Source organism: Neoarius graeffei, chromosome 16, assembly GCF_027579695.1.
Source record: "Neoarius graeffei isolate fNeoGra1 chromosome 16, fNeoGra1.pri, whole genome shotgun sequence".
NCBI lineage: Eukaryota > Metazoa > Chordata > Actinopteri > Siluriformes > Ariidae > Neoarius > Neoarius graeffei.
The window spans coordinates 56917357-56938591 of NC_083584.1; the positions used below are offsets into that span (position 1 = coordinate 56917357).

The 21235-nt window shown below is 42.7% G+C and overlaps 1 protein-coding gene across 1 annotated transcript in view; it reads right to left on the minus strand.

Moving 5' to 3' along the window:
• The window catches only part of scn4ba (sodium channel, voltage-gated, type IV, beta a), a 78184-nt gene that overhangs the window by 13948 nt on the left and 43001 nt on the right, over positions 1–21235 (minus strand). The window contains exons 3-4 of the mRNA XM_060943231.1: positions 13009–13228; positions 11048–11177 (exon numbers count right to left, since the gene is read on the minus strand). Coding sequence (XP_060799214.1) covers positions 11048–11177; positions 13009–13228 — 350 coding nt within the window. The remainder of the gene's footprint in view (positions 1–11047; positions 11178–13008; positions 13229–21235) is intronic.

The window sequence follows — 21235 nt, forward strand, 5'->3', positions numbered from 1 at the left end:
TCATTGATTCATAAATAGGAATTAATAAGTAGTATAAATAGAGTAAGTTCATTAAAAGAATAAATAGGATTTAAAAGGGTTAAAAGTATTCTGAGTTTGTATTGCACTGTATGTAATAGGTTTTGAATTTCATGGGTCAAGGTCATGATATTTACATGATGTGGAATGTATTTTGTTTCTTTAATTACTAAGTTTGAGAAATTGGAAATATTGTGAGAATGTTTTATTTTCTATACATTGGTAAAATAAATTGAAATGTATGATTTTGCTTTTAGTTGATTGTCTGAGCCAATCAGTAGTCGGGGGGAAAGGTCAGGTGGAAACTGGAAGGGATGCATGAGGAGAACGTGAACAGAATGAGAGAAGGTGCAGAGGAAGAAGGAAGTGAGTGAAAAGTATGCTGGGACTCTGCTGCGTTTGAGTAGTAAAATACCAAGTTTAGATAAATTATTGTGAATGTGCCAAGACAAACGGACAGTGAGTCTTTTGAGAGACATTCTACAGTGATATTATGGTGCTATAACAGTGCAAGTGTTGAGAACTCGGACAGAGCTCACAATGAGGATACTGCGAGCTAGTCAGCCCGACGTAGCTTCAAGCTAGAGGAGTTCAATGGATTTTGCTCAAGAGTAAAAGACTCTACGCAGTTTCCAAGATCTCCATGAGCACCAGGAACCAGCAGTGATGACGTCTCCCCTCCACAGCATCACTAACCCGGCACTGCCATCATGGTGAGGAGGACGACCCACGCGTGCACTTCTTTTCTTTTGTGGCTTTGCCTCCAGGTAACCATATTGTTTTAAGGCTTCACCGCACCCGAGCGATGATACAGGCCTGCACCTTGTGACTGATGACTGGTTGGGCACCCAAATTTACAAAGTTTAAATCTTTAGTTTATCTATATGTTTGCCGGCTATAGCTAAGAGTTGGGTATTAACATTTCATGTTAAATTGAACTGCTGATTGTGTGGTCAATTGGGCCAAAAGCATATTGAGTGAGAGAAAGCTATTTTGTTTACAAATCCAACTTAAAGTGTACATAGTTAAAGATTTGTCTAGTAAATAATTACTATATTTTTATAATCCTTCTGTTGTCTTTGAATAGTTATTTGCATTGAAGCTTTGACATTCAGCTTAGGCTATCACCTAAAGGTAAACAAACAGTGTGGGAGATTATATGGTACTTAATATTTAAAGGTAAGTCAAAAGACATTTAAGGAGATTTAAGGCTCATTAGTCCAAGTAGTCTTGCTATACTGTTCTTATTTCCCATAAACAGATGACAAAGTACAACATACATTAAAGTTAGAGATACCAATCTATTTAAAAAACTCAGGATAGCCACCCCTATTAATGCCTGTACAGCAAAGGGGCGCTACATAAAATTGGAGGCACCGCTGGGATTGCACTGTTAGTAAGTTTGTCTGTGAAGATTCTCAGTCATCCAGGTCATAGTAACTGTGGGTTATATATTTACCTATATATATATATATATATATATATATACACACACACATATATACACACACATATATATATATATATATATATATATATATATATATATATATATATATATATTATATACCTATATTTATAGGATAAATACCTGATACTCCCTATTAGTCAGACAGAACTGAAGAAGCCTTTCGGATGAGAGGTGAAATGTCTTCAAGAATCTTCAAGCAAGTCCAGTTGCTCTCTTACCACCCACAGTTGTTAGTACGTTTGTTAAACTAATTATTTAATTTACTTTTTGGGTTATTAATAGCATGATTAAAGGACAAGTCTGTAAAATCTAATTATAAGAGTAAAGAACAAGTAAGTAAAAATATATTTACAACATTAAAGGACAATTAGGTGAGAAAATTATCTTACAAGTTTAAAGTAATATTTCTTTAGTCACTAAAAACAGGGGCAATGGATGTTCAGTTTGTGCATTCAGAGCTGGTGACAGGGCTCAGAGAGTGGTTTCAAGGTGAGTCCCTCCAGGAAGACCATGTGGTGTTGGCGCTCGTTCCCAAAGGTGTTGAAGTGGCCCAGATAGAGGAAACGCTGGAAACCATGAAGGCCCTAGGACGAGTTAGAGTAAGAGACAGAATATACAGCCAAAAAGTGGATCGATTGGCAGTACTGTGTGAATGCAGAGAGAAGATTGATCCAACCAGAGTTCCCTCCGAAGTCAAACATCCTGCCACAGACATCAGTTGGCCCATCATCATTGCTGTCAAAGATGAAGATGCCCATAATTCACTGAAAGCTCTGCTTGCTGCCGCAGCACCAAATAGCTCTGCTGACTCAGTCATTCGTGCTGTTGGCGATGTGCTGTCAAAGATGGAGAAGCCGTCAGGAGAAAACAGTAGCTACCGCTGCCTGCTGATGTTCTCCAGCACAATACCAACACCTACAGGTGAAGAAGCATTAGAGCACTGGCTTGAACAAGCTCGTTTAATGGTCGAAGAAAGCAACTGCTCCGACAAAGAAAAGCGTAGATGCATTATGGAATGCCTTAGGGGACCTGCTCTCACTGTAGTAAAAGCAATATGTACAGCTGCGGCAGACGTCACCCCTTCTATGTGCTTGGATGCTACTGAGAGTGCATTTGGTACAGCTGAGTCAGGTGAAGACCTATACTTTGAGTTTAGACAATTGCAGCAAGAGAAAGATGAGAAACTGTCTGACTTCCTGAGGCAATTATAATAGTCACTCACCAAGGTAGTTAGTAAAGATGGAATTCCTACCAGTTGTGTGGATATTTCCTGAGTAGAGCAGCTACTGTGGGGGGCCATACATTCAGATCTCATGTTAGTTCAGCTTAAGCTGAGGGAGAGAAAGCAGAATCCTCCTAAGTTCTTAGAGCTGCTAGCCAAAATCCAAGCTGAAGAAAAATCAGTACTGTTACGCAGCTGCTAGAGTCAAGCTTAGTACATCTGTCCATAGAGTTCATGCCAATAATGATGTGGACAGTCAACAGACAGAGATACAATCCTTGAAAGCAAATATCAAGGAGTTGAAATCATTGTTCGCTAATATGAAAACAAAGCCCTCTCAAGAAGTAGACAGAGACAATGGGCCTGGTTCAGTCTCCCAGGGCCCTGGGACCGAAAGCTGTGAAAAACACTGAAGTAGCAGCACTAAACAAGCAAGTTACGGTAAAAGGCTACAAAGGAAAATGTCATCTAAAGTAGCCAATGTCTCTGATACACCAGCCAATATGCTAAGAGTAGAGCTGTCAAGACCTGCTCAATATAAACAAAAGCCAAACAAGATCAACAGAGATCCAGAAGAAAGCATTTGCTATAGGTGTGGCGAGCATGGGCATTTTGCCACCAAGTGTCAGAATGCTGAAAATCAGAGCAAAATCATTCAAAAGCTCATTCAGTCTCTCAAGAAAGCTAAAGAGGGACAGTCACCTAGCCAAGAAAGTAAAAGTCCTGACACTGTCTGCTCAGTCAAGAAAAGTGAAGTAACTTCAGTAACAAGCAGGATTATTCCAAAAGGGCTGATAGGTCCCCCCTCTGTAGTGCAAGTGAGAGTGAATGGCCATCAGTGTGATGCGGTACTAGACAGTGGCTCACAAGTAACAGTCATCTTTGAAAAGTGGTACAAGCAGCATTTGTCAGATGTTCCAATTCATCCTGTGTCTGGCCTGGCCATCTGGGGATTAAGTGAGACTAGCTATCCCTATCTCGGCTATGTTATAGTTGATCTAGAGTTCCCAGAAAGTGTCACTGGTTCTAAAGAATCACTCTCCGTCTTAGCATTGATCTGTCCTGGCTCCAGAACTCCAGACCAGATTCCTGTTATCCTGGGGACCAATGCCAGTCTTTTCAAGTGGTTGGCCAAACTCTGTAAAGAGACTGCAGGGGTAGCTATTGCTCAGACATTGGGTATCAGAGCTGATGAACCAATCCAAAGTAATGTCCAGAAGACCTGTGAGGGAGAAGAGGACCTAGGATGTGTGAAGTGGATGGGCCCTGGCCTGCTGACCTTACCTGCTGACCTTAGTATGTTCTGGCCCCATTCCAATGCGGCATGGTGATATAGCTTACAGCAGGTTATGGTCACTGAACTGCTGGCTGCCCAGGTGGTGCTCTGAAAACAGTGTGGGCTTTATAGATAGTTGGGCTAATTTTGAGGGCACTGCTGGCCTGTTAGGGCGGGACGGTATCCATCCCACTCGGGAAGGTGCTGCTTTCATTTCCTGCAGCATAGGTCATAGTCTCAGAACAGGACTAGTTAATTCCTGACAATCCAGAGCCAAGGCCAGGGAGCAGACGAACAGGCTAAACCGACTGTCTGCTAGCTGCACAGAGTCGTCACTCAGGGTCCACTACATTGAGACTGTGTCTGTTCCCCGAGTTAAACAAAAAGGTAGAAATTTTCAGAGAGTTTGTTCCAGTAACCTAATCAATATAAAATTAGATCATACTGACTGTACAGCTGCTGCCAGCACCTTTGATCTAAAGGTGGGGCTATTAAATATTAGATCTCTTACATCTAAAGCGCTAATGGTTAGTGAACTCATTACTGATCAGAAGTTTAATGTACTTTGTTTAACTGAAACATGGATTAAGCCAAATGAATATATAGCATTAAATGAATCGAGTCCTCCTGGATACAGTTATATACACCAGTCTCGTCAAACTGGCAGAGGAGGAGGCGTTGCAGTTATTTATAATGATTATCTAGGTGTAACACAAAAACCTGGTTATAAATTTAATACATTTGAAGTTTTTCATACTCATATAATGTATGTAGCCTCGAAAAATAAGTCTACCCAGTTAATTCCATTACTTATTATTTACAGGCCCCCAGGGCCATATTCTGAGTTTCTTTCTGAATTTGCAGATTTTATCTCAGATCTGGTTATTTCCTTAGACAAAGCTTTAGTTGTCAGAGATTTTAATATTCACTTCGATAACCCAGAAGACCCTTTAAAAACAGCGTTTGTGTCCATTTTAGATTCAGTAGGGATTAATCAGAATGTCATAGGACCGACCCATAATGGTGGTCACACCCTTGATCTAATACTAACATTCAGGTTAAACGTAGACAATATAGTCATACTTCCACAGTCTGAAGTTATCTCAGATCATTATCTCATCTCATTCAAAATATGTCTGAGTAATAATATATGCACCTCACCATGCTACTGTATTAAACGTACATTCACGTCAACTACTGCACAGAGCTTTATAAATGATCTCCAAGAGTTATCAACTTTGATTGGGTCACTGTCAGCCCCTGCAGAACTTGATCAGGCAACTGAATGCTTAGAGTCAACATTCCGCCTTACCTTAGATAATGTTAGTTAGTTAAGTTAAAGTCCTTCCCACGCCTACAGTACCTGGTATTCCTAGGCAGTCTCCCACTCAAGTACTAACCAGGCCCAACTCTGTATGGTGGCGCATCGGGCGGCGCCGATCTCCGTTTCCGTAGCCCTCGGCCTCTCGCCTATTACATAGCTAGGGTTACAGTGGGGGGCTAGTCCTCTGGTAACCACCCTTAGATAATGTAGCTCCTCTTAAAAGGAAAATGGTCAGAGACAAAAAATTAGCACCCTGGTATAATGATGACACTCGCACATTAAAACAGACCACTCGAAAATTGGAACATAAATGGCATCAAACAAAATTGGTAGTGTTCAAATTAGTGTGGAAGGAGAGCATCCTTAAGTATAGAAAAGCTCTTAGTTCTGCGAGATCAACATATCTCTCCTCCCTAAGAGAAGATAACAAAAATAATCCTAAATTCCTATTTAATACTGTAGCAAAATTAACCAGGAATAAGTCCACTATAGACACATGCACACCTGCAGTATGTAACAGCAACAATTTCATGAATTTTTTTAATGACAAAATTGAGAATATCCGACAAAAAATTTCAAACTACTAATTTAAGGTCAGACAATGTAAGTGACCCTGTAGTTAACCATATAACTATCAGATCATCAATTAGAATGTTTTACTCCCCTTAAAGAAACTGAATTACTTTCATTAATCTCGGCATCAAAAGCCTCAACTTGCGTACTAGATCCCTTACCTACACGTCTATTCAAACAGATAATACCTGAAGTAATTGAACCGCTTCTAAAAATAATAAATTATTTTCTCACGATTGGCTATGTACCCAAATCCTTTAAACTAGCAGTTATCAAACCCCTGATTAAAAAACCTGACCTTGATCCCTGTCAGCTGTCCAATTATATGCCAATATCAAACCTCCCCTTTATCTCCAAGATCCTTGAAAAAGCTGTGGCACAGCAGTTATGCTCATATTTACATAAGAATAACATCCATGAAATGTATCAGTCAGGATTTAGACCTAATCATAGCACAGAGACAGCTTTGGTTAAAGTAGTAAATGACCTACTGTTGGCATCTGATCAGGGCTGTGTCTCGCTACTTGTGTTGCTTGACCTTAGTGCAGCATTTGATACCATTGAACATTCCATTCTTCTGGATAGACTAGAAAATGTTGTGGGAGTTAAGGGAACGGCCCTCTCCTGGCTCAGCTCTTATTTAACTGATCGTTATCAGTATGTTGATATAAATGGTGATATTTCTAGACGTACTGAGGTAAAGTTTGGTGTTCCACAAGGTTCTGTCTTGGGTCCACTGCTTTTTTCTTTATATATGTTACCTCTGGGTGATATTATTCATAAACATTGTATTAGTTTCCACTGTTATGCTGATGACACACAGTTGTATGTTTCTGCAAAACCTGATGAGAGACACCAGCTTAATAGAATTGAGGAATGTGTTAAGGACATTAGACACTGGATGCTTATTAATTTCCTTCTGCTTAACTCTGACAAGACTGAAGTACTTATACTAGGACCACATGCAGCTAGAAGTAAGTTTTCTGATTACACAGTAACTCTGGATGGCCTTTCTGTTTCTTCACGTGCAGCAGTAAAAGACCTCGGAGTGATTATTGACCCCAGTCATTCATTCGAAATTTAATGTCACTACATGATGCCGAAAAACTAGTTCATGCTTTCATTACCTCCAGGTTGGATTATTGTAATGCCTTACTGTCTGGATGTTCCAATAAGTGCATAAACAAGCTTCAGTTAGTTCAAAATGCAGCAGCAAGAGTCCTTACTAGGACTAGAAAATATGACCACATTACGCCTGATTTATCTACACTGCATTGGCTCCCAATCAAATTTCGCATTGGTTATAAAATACTACTATTGACCAAATGGTCTCCCACCACAGTACCTGAGTGAACTTCTGCTCCTCTATGACCCACCATGCCTACTTAGATCAAAAGGTGCAGGCTATCTGCTGGTACCTCGTATAGTGAAGGCTACATCAGGGGGCAGAGCCTTTTCTTACAAAGCCCCACAGTTATGGAACAGCCTTCCAAGTAATGTTCAAGAATCAGACACTGTCTCAGCGTTTAAGTCTAGGCTGAAAACATATCTGTTTAGTCAAGCCTTTTGTTAATGGTGTTTATGAGGTAAAGGTGTAGATCTGGAGGGTCCTCAGACATAGAGTGTTTTGGTAAACTGGGATGTATGGATGCTGTCAGTCCCCACTTGCTTGCTCACTCGAGTTTGTTGATGGTGTAGTGGCTGGCTGCTTTATGTCCTGGGGCTCCCTCATGCCTGTGTTACCTTCTGGCTCTCCCCTTTTAGTTATGCTGTCATAGTTAGTTGCTGGAGTCCCTGCTTGTACTCAGTGCAATGTGTATACTGTTCCTACTTATTCAGGTGACATTGGGCATACCTAACAACCTTTGTTTTCTCTCCCTCTCTCTCTCTCTCTCCCCCCTCCCCCCAAATCTGTCCCTCTGAGTTACATGGAGTCAACAGGAAATCTTTTGGTGGAGGGGGTGGAGACCTCGACTGGCTCTCACAGCCTGCAGGACATTCTGTCAGACATTCTGTCGCATGTCCCAGACCCAGTGAAATGTAACTGAATTGTCTTGGCCAGCCCTAAGGGCCCCATCTGCATCTGCCTGCACTCACTCTAATCTATAATTCCAACTGTCTCATTGCTGAGGAATGTGCACCCATCACCCAATCAAGCATCCAGCCAGAGCAGGTCATGATATTTTTTAATCATATTAACATGCCATTGTTGTGTATTATGCCTGATGTCAGGACTCTCATCTCTGCGAGCCTACCACACAGACTTAATACTTGTGTTATTTTTAGACATAGACACCAGTTGCCTACACTTATTCAGGTGACATTGGGCATACCTAACAACCTGTGTTTTCTCTCCCTCTCTCCCCCCCAATCTGTCCCTCTGTGCTACATGTTGGTCCTGGGATCGAGATGCTGACCTCTTCTGCTCCTCTGACCTGCTTGATCCATCCTGGTGCCCTGTGTCTGGTTGGAGTCTCATCGTATCACTCCTGTGGAGGACGGCCCCATGAGAACAGTTGAAAATCACACTTGGAGGACGCTCTGGACTCTTACAGTAATGCTTTTATGGCTGAGGACTACAGTTGACTTGCTAACTTTAGGACTGCAGTTGTCATGAACAGTTTTGCACTCAAGTTTCCATCAATGAAGAGTTTATAACATCAACGAAACTGACGTCATGTTAAAACTGTTAATATTATAGTCATGCTGTCTGTTGTTGCCCAAATGAGGATGGGTTCCCTTTTGAATCTGGTTCCTCTTGAGGTTTCTTCCTCATGTCGTCTGAGGGAGTTTTTCCTTGCCACCGTCGCCACAGGCTTGTTCATTGGGCATAGATTAGGGATAAAATTAGCTCATGTTTTAAGTCATTCAAATTCTGTAAAGCTGCTTTGTGACAATAAACATTGTTAAAAGCGTTATACAAATAAACTTGACTTGACTTGATCTGCTGGCGGTGACTGTCGAGCCGTGTGTCGTGTGAAGTTAGAAAAGTCATTGGACAAAGATTTGCTGATAGTGGACGCTTCACCCACGGTCCCACTTCCAGTTGGTGTGCTGCTGCAACCCATGATAGTGCCAAGCTCAGAGATAGATGTGGACTATTTTCCTGTGTTGGTGCACAATGAGTCAGAGAGAGACACCGTCCTTCCAGTCGGAACAGTGATGGGAAATCTGTGCTCTGCTGATTCTGTGATGCCTGCCCTGCCACCCAAGACCAAGTCTGAGGGGAAATCCAAAGAGTTTGACCCATGCCTCATCAATTTTAGTGACTCACCCATCCCAGAGCATTGGAAAGCCAGACTGAGATGCAAGCTGTCAGGAAGAGCCAGTGTGTTTTCTCTGCACAAATGGGATGTGGGACTTGCGAAAAGGGTTGAGCATCACATTAGATTATCAGACACAAGACCCTTTAGAGAATGGTCATGGAGATTAGCTCCTGCAGACATTGATGATGTATGCAAACACCTGCAAGATCTTCTGAAAGCTGGCATGATCAAGGAGTCACGTAGCCCATATGCTTCTCCGATAGTCGTCGCAAGAAAGAAGTATGGTAGCGTGAGAATGTGTATAGACTACAGAACACTGAACAGTCAAACAGTGCCTTACCAATACAACACAGGCTCGACTGCCTGACTGGGAGTAGGTGGTTTTCAGTATTAGATCTAAGGTCTGGCTATTACCAGATCACCATGTCAGAAGTTGATAAAGAAAAAACAGCCTTCATATGCCCGCTAGGGTTTTTATCAATTCGAAAGAATGCCACAAGGTATCACTGGAGCACCTGTGATGTTCCAACGATTGATGGAAAGAGCCATAGGCAATATGAACCTAATCCAGGTATTAGTTTACCTGGATGACCTGATAGTCTTCGGGAAGTCCTTGGAGGAACACAAAGAGAGGCTTCTCAAAGTGCTAGACCGACTCAAAGAGGTGGGACTGAAGCTCTCTCTAAACAAGTGCCAGTTTTGACAACCAAGGGTGAAATATGTGGGGCACATAATATCTGCTGATGGCATCACCACAGATTCAGAGAAAGCGAAAGCCATCACCAACTCGCCTAAGCCTACAGACCTGAAGTCTTTGAGGTCTTTCCTGGGATTCTGCAGATATTACCCGCAGTTTGTGGCAAACTACTCAGCAATTGTCAGACCCCTCACAGAGCTCACCAAAGGGTATGCACCCACTCAGAAAGGCAAGAGTTTGTTTGTCTTGAATGATGGCACGCACAGAGTGGTCACAAAAATTGCTGAGCAGAAATTCGCCGTGATCCGCACTAACTTATTCTAACTTATTTTAATTATTACTTATTAGCAATCCTTCTTGGGACCAGAGGAAAATTACAGAGGGTTTAACATATAAAGTTTCAAATATGCATAAATTTAAAGCCTTTGCCTATGACCTTTAAGTGGGCAATTGTGGATAAGTTCCATGACTACCTATACAGAGCAAAATTCACAGTCCGCATGGACAATAACCCACGTACCTACATGCTAAGGGCAGCTAGGCTTAATGCAACTGGACACCGTTGGCTTGCTGCCTTAGCAACATGTGATTTTAACATTCAATACTGGCCTGGAAAGACCAACATCGATGCCGACTTGCTATCCAGAAACATGGCTAACGAAGTTGAGAATGGAAAGTGGGAGGAGATACCTCATAGCGGAGTGAATTAAGCAGGTATTAATATTTCATGTTAAATTGAACTGCTGATTGTGTGGTCAATTGGGCCAAAACATTGAGTGAGAAAAAGCTATTTTGTTTACAAATCCAACTTAAAGTGTACATATTTAAACATTTGTCTTGTAAATAGTTACTATATTTTTATAATCCTTCTGTTGTTTTTGAATAGTTATTTGCATTGAAGCTTTGACATTCAGCTTAGGCTATCACCTAAAGGTAAACAAACAGTGTGGGAGGTTATATGGTACTTAATATTTAAAGGTAAGTCAAAAGACATTTATTTAAAGAAGATTTAAGGCTCATTAGTCCAAGTAATCTTGCTGTACTGTTCTTATTCCCATAAACAGACGACAATGTACAACATACATTAAAGTTAGAGATACCAATCTATTTAAAGAACTCAGGATAGCCACCCCTATTAATGCCTGTACAGCAAAGGGGCACTACATATGTAAAATAATGGACAAATTAAATCTGACTTACTTTTTCTCTTGGGCCTTGTTGAGAAAGTGGTTGACCACTGCCTTTATTGCCATGATGATAATGATCAACCCAATAAGCCCTCCAATCACAGATACAATGATTATCGTCACCGTGTTGTCCACTTCCTTAACTGTGGGCCAAAGCAACAAAAGAAAAATAAATTATGCATTGAATTGTGATCATTATTTTCTCAAGCTTGCAACAGCTGATAAATATGATACTGTGGAAATAGATGCTCAGTAACAATAGTTTATACTGTGACAGGTATCATGCTTTCATCTCATCTCATTATCTCTAGCTTCTTTATCCTGTTCTACCTGGTCTCAGGCAAGCTGAAGCCTATCCCAGCTGACTACGGGCAAAAGGCAGGGTACACCCTGGACAAGTCGCCAGGTCATATCACAGGGCTAGTATCATGCGTTCCCCAAAATAAATGAAATGTACTTTTGTCATTGACGCATTTAGTAAAGAGCTCCAGAGTGACATATCGGACCAGATGTACAGATGTGAACATGCTCACAGAGTGTTTACATTTGTATACAACTTACAAAAGTTGTAAACATATCACGCAAACTGCTCTTGGGGTCAGCAAGTTCATGTGCTTTGTGTAAGATGATTACTGTGGTTTAAACCCCAGTGAAACAAGGAATATTGTCAACCATAGTGCCTTCACTATGACTTTCACAGTGACTTTCACTGTGGTATGGGTGTTGGTTTGAGCCAGATGGACTGGTTTGAGTATTTCAGAAACTGCCAGTCTCCTGGGGTTTTCACACACAACAGTCTCGAGAGTTTACACAGAATGGTGTGAAAAAAAAAAAACAGTGAGTGAGCGACAGTTCTGTGGGTGGAAACAAATGCCTGGTTGATAAGATAGGTCAGAGAAAAATGGCCAGATTGGTTCAAGCTGCCAGGAAGGATATAGTAACTCATATAAATCACTCTTTACAACCGTGGTGAGCAGAAAAGCATTTCAGCATGCTTTGGAATATCCTTCTTTCAGTCTACATTGAAAACCTATTTATTTAGTCAGGCATATTAGAGTAAATAAGCGTATTCTCATAGGTAAAGATCTTAGGGGTTCAGTGATGGGACACTGATGTGGCAGGGTGCCCTCATACCCATGTTATATTCCGATTCTCCGATTTAGTTATGGTGTTTTAACTCCTGTCAATTCAACTAGATTAAAATTTGAATTATTTCAATCAAAGAAAAAAAAAAGATTATGAACTAGAAATGTCTAATACTGTATTAAACCAGAAGGTCACACAGTAGAGTGTATACCTCCACCAAGCCACATTTCATCAACATCAAAATCAAAATCACTTGAACCTTGGATAATGCTAAAGCTGTCCACCAAATTTCATCAACATCTGTTCACTACTTTTTGAGTTACGTTGGGAGCAGACAATCCAACAAACAGATATGAAAACAGAACTTCCTCCAACAGGCAGAGGTAATAATAAGAAAGCTTTATAACAGGAAACACATTCTGCATCACGATAATATTGCCATTGCTGAGTCTGGCAGATTGTTTAAAGATTGATTGATTGATTGATTGATTGATTTTATTTAATAAAATAATGAACAAAATACATAAATATTATGTACATTAAGATACATGGATAGCACAAGAAAGTGTATAACACTTATTTCCATTGTGGTCCAGCAAAGATGAGGTCAATGAAGAAGTTTCTAAAGTAATTCATAAGTGTACATGTTTGTGGTAAGACAGAATGTGCAACATTTATCAAATCTAGCAAATAAAAATAATCCGTCATTTACCTTACTGTCACGTACATAATATTAATAGGATTGATAGAATTATTGAACTTACAACAACAATAATAATGATAGTAATATACTATTAGCATTTTGACCACCACAGTCTGAGAAAAAACACCAGATAAACAATATTCTGCAGGGTTTAGAAAAACAAACAAACAAACAAACAGTCTTACGCTGGTCAACGACGATGAGGTTGAATACGGCACTGTGGTTTCGGTTCTTCTCTTTGGGGTTGCGAGCAAAGCACGTGTACTCGCCCTCATCCTCAAAGGTGACATTTGACAGCAGGACAGAGATGTTATTTTCCTTACTGGAGCCCACAAACATCACACGCTCATGGTGGATCATCACGTGGGGCTCCAAACCCTCAGCTGGGATGATGCCATCACAAAGCTGAAGGGAACAGAAACAGAACAGAACAGAACACATACCAGGATGTGGAGATGTGTTACACCACCTCTAGTTTGTAGGACCAGCTATGTACAGTGCCTTGCAAAAGTATTCATCCCCCTTGGTGTTTGTCCTACTCAATCCTAGTGCAGCAGAGCTGAGTTTAATCAAAGAGCTCCAACTCATGATTTGTTAAAGCTAGATGGCCTTTCGATTTCATAAAATCGGTGAAATTTAGTTCCCTCTGAAATGTGGTCATTGTGATACATGTTTATTTCTTTAATATCTCACAAAATATCAGGCCATTCCGTGGCTGGGAAGTTATTTAATTTGAGGGGATTGGGGCAAATAATGTGCATGAAATCGTTCGCTTTGCGCAGTTAAGCAGACAAAGGAAGTCCATGTGCGTACGCACATGCGCAGGTTTACCTTTGAGCATGCACTGACAGTTACATCATTCTGTTGCTAAACAAACAGCTGATAACACTGAGGTGCTCGCTGACCGCCGATATTTATTAGTTTGGTCCTGCGTTTCCTTTCCTTCGTATATAACATAACGTCTTTTCTTCTCACTTTCCATTACTGTAGTCGGTCTTTCACATTTAATTCGCATACTCACGTCCTCCATTTTTCTCTCCTGTTTCAAATTTGTATCCCACAATGCCTTGCACGAACAGGGAAAGCCCACTACGTGATGCATGACGTAGTATCTTGTATTGGGTCATGGTGAAGCAGGAAAAAATAGCAGGGAATTTAGGGCCACATGGCTCTAAATTCATTAATTGTTCTATTTTTAAAACATAATAAAATTGGAAGTCTGTGATTTGAATTCAGTAGCTTTCAGTCCACTAGATAAAAATAATTGGGTGTTGGGGAAAATTCTTTTTATGACCTACACTTGAAAAATCTGAAAGGCAGTACAGCTTTAATCTAAGCAACTTTTGAAACCTATCTTGCCCAACTTTTCAAAAGTCATATTTCACTAATTTCAGTATTTATTTTCACACATTTGCTCAAATCCATTATCCATATAATCATTCAAACAATTTAAAGGACAATTGGTTAAACCCTCATGAACTGAGCAAGTAATTTAAGATTATTTTAATGAAAATGATATGCTAACAGGGTTGAAATTAGGGTAACAGGGTTGAATGCTTACATTACTTTTAATTGTAGATCATGACATGGATGTGGCAAATAAATACTCAAGACCACAGGAGTGTTGTTTAATGATATTTTATATATCTTTTCGACGAAGGATCAACAGGATGAGTAATGATAAACAAACATCAAGACTATGTGCCTGTGATTCGCTGAAGCAGCTTGTTGACGTTAGATCTTGGAGATGTATGGTCCTTATTTTTAAGAGTAATTGTACATGTGTTATACCTATCAGGTCAAAGTTAATTTCCTTTCTTTTCCTTTAAAAGTTTTCTTTATTTTCATACATCTTTATAATCTGTGCTTAAACTAACTTGCCTTCCACAATAACCTAAACTTCTGTCTTGAACTTGAAGTCTGAAGTTGAGACCTGACTGGAGATTCTGGACTGATTGGAGGGGTGTTTAATCCTTCAAGTACCTTCTTCCTGGCATTACTCCTTTTATTAGCCTCTCTCCGCTATTTTCGCTGGGCACGCTCTCACACTGAGATCTTTTGCCTTTTCCTTCCCTGTTTATACAGCTTTCCTCCACTTTTCTCTCTCTTTTTCTAAATACTGCTGTCTCCTCTGTTCATCAGCATCACGTCTGGCACAGTCGCACCTCTGCTTTTCAGCAGCACTCAATGGTGACAAAGAACTCTGTGGAATTCAATTCAAAATTGAATGTCTATCAACCTATTGAAAATGATCTGAACATAATTTAAACACAGTTGAGTTCATTTTGAATTTAAAATCCCATCCAGGTAGTTATTACAACTTTAACATTTTAGACTACCTGCTGGCAATAAAAGAAGAAAAAAGGCAATATACATTCTGGAAAATATGGTAATACATTTGAAACATGTAGATTATACTAAATTATACATATATACATTAATTTCACTATCAATATTAGATTGTTCCTTCTCAGTAAACTGAAGGAGATGCAACCCTGTTACTGTAATTATGGTAACACGTTTGCGAGTAACAGGGTTGCAAATCAATGCTAAGGGAAGCTTTTTCTCAAGAAAAGATGCTAGAGTGATCGCTACAGTTATCAACAGCTCATAATTATCAACACCTTTTCAGATTTACCAATAAAAAACAATTTTACAAAGGTAAATTTCAGTTCCAACAGTTATTATTGGTTAATTAATCAACTGGAAGACCTGCCTTGCCCTTTGAGCCTGTCATCTGATGACACAACTCGTTACCCGAGATGGACTTTTTTTTTTTTTAGCACGATCAGCAATTTGAGGAAAACCCAGACGTTATTATCGCAGGTAAGCATGGTGGAAAGATCATGGACATGTTTTTACTCATCAAATTCACCAATATTTCATGATCTCCTTGTCGAAACCTACTTTGTTTCTTACTCTTTCATTTGACAGTCGCCGTTTTGTACCTAAACGTGCATTTAAGAAGTCATGTGAGGTGTTGATAATAGTGATCACTTTCACCGGTGTCCACCATTATCGACACCCTGTGGAATTAAGTGACATTTACAACTGTTATGGATCGATCTTTGTGTAACATTGTTGAAGTACTGTAAATGAAGTACTTTAAAAAATAAAAGTGCTCCGATTTTTATATTTTTTTTATTCATAACAGAATGGAATGTTTACAGAGTATTTAGAATCCAATTGCAATAAATAGAATTAGACCAGAATTAAATTCCTAGCATATTAAAAAATGACAAGCTTGAAATATTCAGATTTTTCTATTCCATTTAGATTTTTTTTTTTGCAGTTTGTTGTAAATATCTACCACATATTTCAATATCAGTAGACATTTTATATTTTGGTTGGAGGAATGAGATGTGACCTTTGACCTGGATGTTCATGTCATTACAATATTAATTGCCTGTTGACATTTATTGGTAAACTACAAAACTAGAAATTAATGCAAACAATGAATGATTAACAAAATGTGATCTACGAAAATACTTAGAAAGTGGGTAGAAAGTGGAACAAAAAGATTTTCTGACAAGTTAAAAACATTATAAGCTCATTTGTTTGCAAACATTAGAATTACTTCCTCATTTACGTAAACACCGACATCCATATATTTATATAAAAGATATTTTGTACTAAATATAAGTCTATGTAAAACAAATTTTAAATAAAAACTATGTTTTGTTAACTTAATACCATACAGGCTACCGATGATTTTTTAATTTTTTTTTAATAAATAATCATCTGGGTGTCAATAATTGTAGAACGGTGTCAATAACTGTGGACAAAAGGTGTAGAAAATTGTGGAATGGTGTCACTTGATCTGATACGCTAAGTAATAGGGAATCAACTCTTTTTTCCAGTGGATGTTTGAGTAATTATTCATGCACAATTTATGTATTGAAAGTCTTTTCTACTTTTGCAATGGCCAAAAGATCGTTAAGGTGTTAATAACTGTAGTTGCCGCTCTAGCTAAGGAATTTAATCTCACTGTTCAGATCAAAGACAAACTTTGTTATATAAATGAAGGAAGAAAACTTCAAAATTCATTGGTCTTATTCTGATAATATGAGTGTGGCAGTGGGGGCGTGGTCAAGCATTGGCCTGTGACCGGAGGGCGGAGTCAGGGAAGGTAAGTGGAAGAATCACTGCACCTGAGGTTAATTAATGTGTTTGTGTGTCTTCCCCAGTGACTGCGCCCTATTTAAGGAGAGAGAGCGAGAGCAGAGGGAGCTCTCTCCTCAACCAGACAACTGATGTGTGTGCGTGTGTCTGAGTGTCTGGGAGAGTGGCGTAACGCTGAAAAGTGTAACAATAAAAAGAGTTTTGTGAACTCAGTGCTGGCCTGCCGTCCTTCTGTGCTCCACCCACCCATACGAACTGTCACAGTGGTGCTGAAACCCGGGACTGAGTACAGAAGAGAACAGCCCCATGGAGTCCTCCCCCTTCGCAGACCTCATCCACGCCCTCACCACGGCCCAACAGAGCCAGCACCAGGCGCTGCTCGCCCTCCCAAAGGAGCGAGAACAACGGTTCGAGGCCCTGGTGCTGGCGCAACAGGAAGATCGTCGGGCATTCCGGCACCTCCTCGCGTCGGCGGGGTCCACCAACTCCACCGCCGCGGGCCCTTCCCCCCTCACCCTAATGAAGATGGGCCTGCAGGATGACCCCGAGGCCTTCCTCATGCTCTTTAAGCAGGTAGCCGAGACCTCGGGGTGGCCAGTGAAACAGCGCGCAGTGCACCTCCTCCCTCTGCTAACGGTAGAGGCGCAGCTGGCCACACTACAGCTCCCCGCCAACCGCCGGCTGGCCTACGCGGACCTTCGTCGGGCCGTCCTCCAGCATGTGGGGCACACCCCCGAGCAACAACGTCAGCGCTTCCGCGCTTTGCACTTGGAGGAAGTTGGCCGACCGTTCGCGTTTGGCCAGCAACTCTGGGATGCCTGCTGGCAGTGGTTGAGGGCCGACAACCGCAACGCCGAGGGACTCATCGACCAGGTGGTACTGGAGCAGTTCGTCGCGCGTTTACCAGCAGGAACCGCAGAGTGGGTCCAGTGCCACCGCCCGGCGTCGCTGGATCAGGCAATCGAGCTGGCAGAGGACCATTTGGCGGCTGTCCCGACGGCAGGACAGCAGACAACCTCATCTCTCCTCTCTCTCTCCCCCTCCTCCTGTGTCTCCTCCTCGCCCCATTCCCCCACCGCGGAGGCGGGGGCTGGCGCCCCCTCAGCTGGCCCGCCGCACCAGCGGTGCCCTCCCGTTTCTCCCTTCTGTGTCTGTCTCTCCCCCCCCCCCCCCCAGTTGAGTGAGCCCCAGAGCACTAGTGCAGAGAGGAAGCCCGGGCCGGTTTGCTGGCACTGCGGGGAGCCGGGCCACCTCCAACAGCAGTGCTCAGTGATGGAGGTGGGCACGGTGGTTCGGATCCCTGATGCGCCAGGAGCCGCCATCGATCAGGCCAGAGCGTATTGCATACCGGTGAGTATCCAAGGGGATACATATCAGGCGTTGGTGGATTCTGGTTGTAATCAGACCTCAATCCACCAAAGCCTGGTGCAAGACGAGGCATTAGGGGGAGCACAATTGGTGAAGGTGTTGTGTGTGCATGGGGATGTTCACAAATACCCTTAGTGTCGGTCCACATTCTTTTTCAAGGGGAAAAATTTATAGTGAAGGCGGCGGTTAATCCTCGCCTTACCCACTCAATAATTTTGGGGACTGATTGGCCGGGATTTGGAGAGTTAATGAGTCATCTAGTGAAGAGTGGGTCCTGCCATAGTTTAACAGGGGGAGGTCCCAATGTCGCTTTGGCGGGAGCAGCTGTCACAGAGCCGTCTACGTCAGCTCCGCGTCAGAGTGAGGAGCTGCCGGCTCCTCCTCTCTCTATTGGGGAATCCCTCACGGATTTTCCATTAGAGCAGTCGTGAGACGAGACTCTGTGGCATGTGTTTGACCAAGTGAGAGTAATCGATGGTCAAACGCTCCAGCCAAACGCCACCCCGTCCTTCCCCTACTTTGCGATTATGAAGGATAGATTATACCGAGTGACACAGGACACTCAAACTAAAGAGCGAGTCACGCAGCTTTTGATTCCAAAGAGCCACCGGGAATTGGTATTCCAGGCGGCTCACTTTAATCCCATGGCTGGACACTTAAGGCAGGATAAAACACTAGCCCGAATAATGGCCCGGTTCTATTGGCCAGGGATTCACGGCGATGTCCATAGGTGGTGTACGGCGTGCCGCGAATGCCAGTTAGTAAATCCAGCGGCCATTCCAAAAGCGCCTTTGCGCCCTCTGCCATTAATCGAGACCCCGTTCGAAAAAATTGGGATGGATCTCGTCGGGCCATTAGATCGGTCAACACGAGGGTACCGCTTTATATTAGTTCTGGTGGACTATGCAACGCGATACCCGGAAGCAGTGCCTCTTCGCAATATCTCAGCACGCAGTATTGCGGAAGCACTCTTCCGCGTTATCTCCCGAGTTGGAATCCCAAAAGAGATTCTGACTGACCGAGGCACCTCGTTTATGTCACGTACACTGAACGAACTGTATGTGTTGTTGGGTATTAAGCCGATCCGCACCAGCGTGTATCACCCACAAATGGACGGTTTAGTTGAAAGGTTCAATCGCACCCTCAAAAATATAATTAAAAAATTCATAAGTGAGGATGAACATAATTGGATTAAATGGCTTGAACCCTTGCTATTTGCAGTGTGAGAGGTCCCCCAAGCCTCCACGGGGTTCTCCCCATTTGAATTGTTATACGGGCATAAGCCGCGCGGCATTCTAGATGTGCTGCGGGAAAATTAGGAGGAGGGACCTTCACCAAGTAAAAATGAAATCCAATACGTTATTGACCTGCGCGCAAAACTCCACACGCTCACACACCTAACTCAGGAGAATTTGCGGCAGGCCCAAGAACGACAAACCCACCTGTACGACAAGGGTACGCGCCTTAGGGAGTTCGCACCGGAAGATAAAGTACTCGTACTGTTGCCCACATCAAGCTTCAAATTGGTCGCCAAGTGGCAAGGACCCTTTGAGGTCACACGGCGAGTTGGGGACGTTGACTATGAGGTGAGGCAAACGGATAGGGATGGGGCGCTACAGATTTACCACCTCAATCTGCTCAAACTCTGGAACGAGGAGGTCCCCGTGCTGTTGGTGTCGGTGGTTCTGGAGAAGGCGGAGCTGGGGCCGGAGGTTCAAAAGGGAACATTGGCATCACGTACCTCTCCGGTCCCCTGTGGAGACCACCTCTCCCCGACCCAACTCGCGGAGGTTGCCCAGTTGCAGACCGAGTTTTCAGACATGTTCTCGCCCCTGCCCGGCCACACCAACCTCATAGAGCACCACATTGAGACGCCCCCGGGGATGGTAGTGCGTAGCCGCCCTTACAGATTACCTGAGCACAAGAAAAAAGTGGTTCGGGAAGAACTCGAGGCCATGCTCGAAATGGGCATTGTCGAGGAGTCCCACAATGACTGGAGCAGCCCGGTGGTCTTGGTACCCAAGCCCGACGGGTCGGTCCAGTTCTGTGTAGACTATAGAAAAGTCAACGCGGTGTCTAAATTCGACACGTACTCAATGCCTCATATTGATTAGTTGCTCGATCGGCTAGGTACGGCTCGTTTTTACTAGACACTGGATTTAACAAAGGGTTATTGGCAGATCCCCTTGACTCCATTATCCCAAGAAAAAACTGCCTTTTCCACACCATTTGGCTTACACCAATTTGTCACACTTCCTTTTGGGCTGTTTGGGGCGCCCGCTACGTTTCAGCGGCTGATGGATAGGGTCCTCCGCCCTCACACCACCTATGCGGCCGCCTACCTCGATGACATTATTATCTATAGTAATGACTGGCCGAGGCACCTCCAACATCTGAGGGCCGTCCTTAGGTCGCTGAGGCGAGCGGGTCTCACAGCCAACCCGAAGAAGTGTGCAATTGGGCGGGTGGAAGTACGGTATCTGGGCTTCCACTTGGGCAATGGGCAGGTGCGTCCCCAAATTAACAAGACAGGAGCAATTGCGGCCTGCCCGAGGCCTAAGACCAAAAAGGAGGTGAGACAGTTCCTGGGGCTGGCTGGCTATTATCGTAGGTTTATACCTAATTATTCGGACGTCACCAGCCCGCTGACTGATCTGACTAAAAAGGGGGCACCAGATCTGGTCCAGTGGACGGAGCAATGCCAGCGGGCTTTTTCTGAGGTAAAGGCTGCACTGTGTGGGGGGCCACTTTTACACTCCCCTGACTTTTCTCTCCCCTTTTTGTTACAGACAGATGCATCGGACAGAGGGCTGGGGGCTGTTTTGTCCCAGGAGGTGGAGGGGGAGGATCACCCAGTACTGTACATCAGTAGGAAGCTCTCGGTGCGTGAGGGGCGCTACAGCACCATTGAGAAAGAGTGCC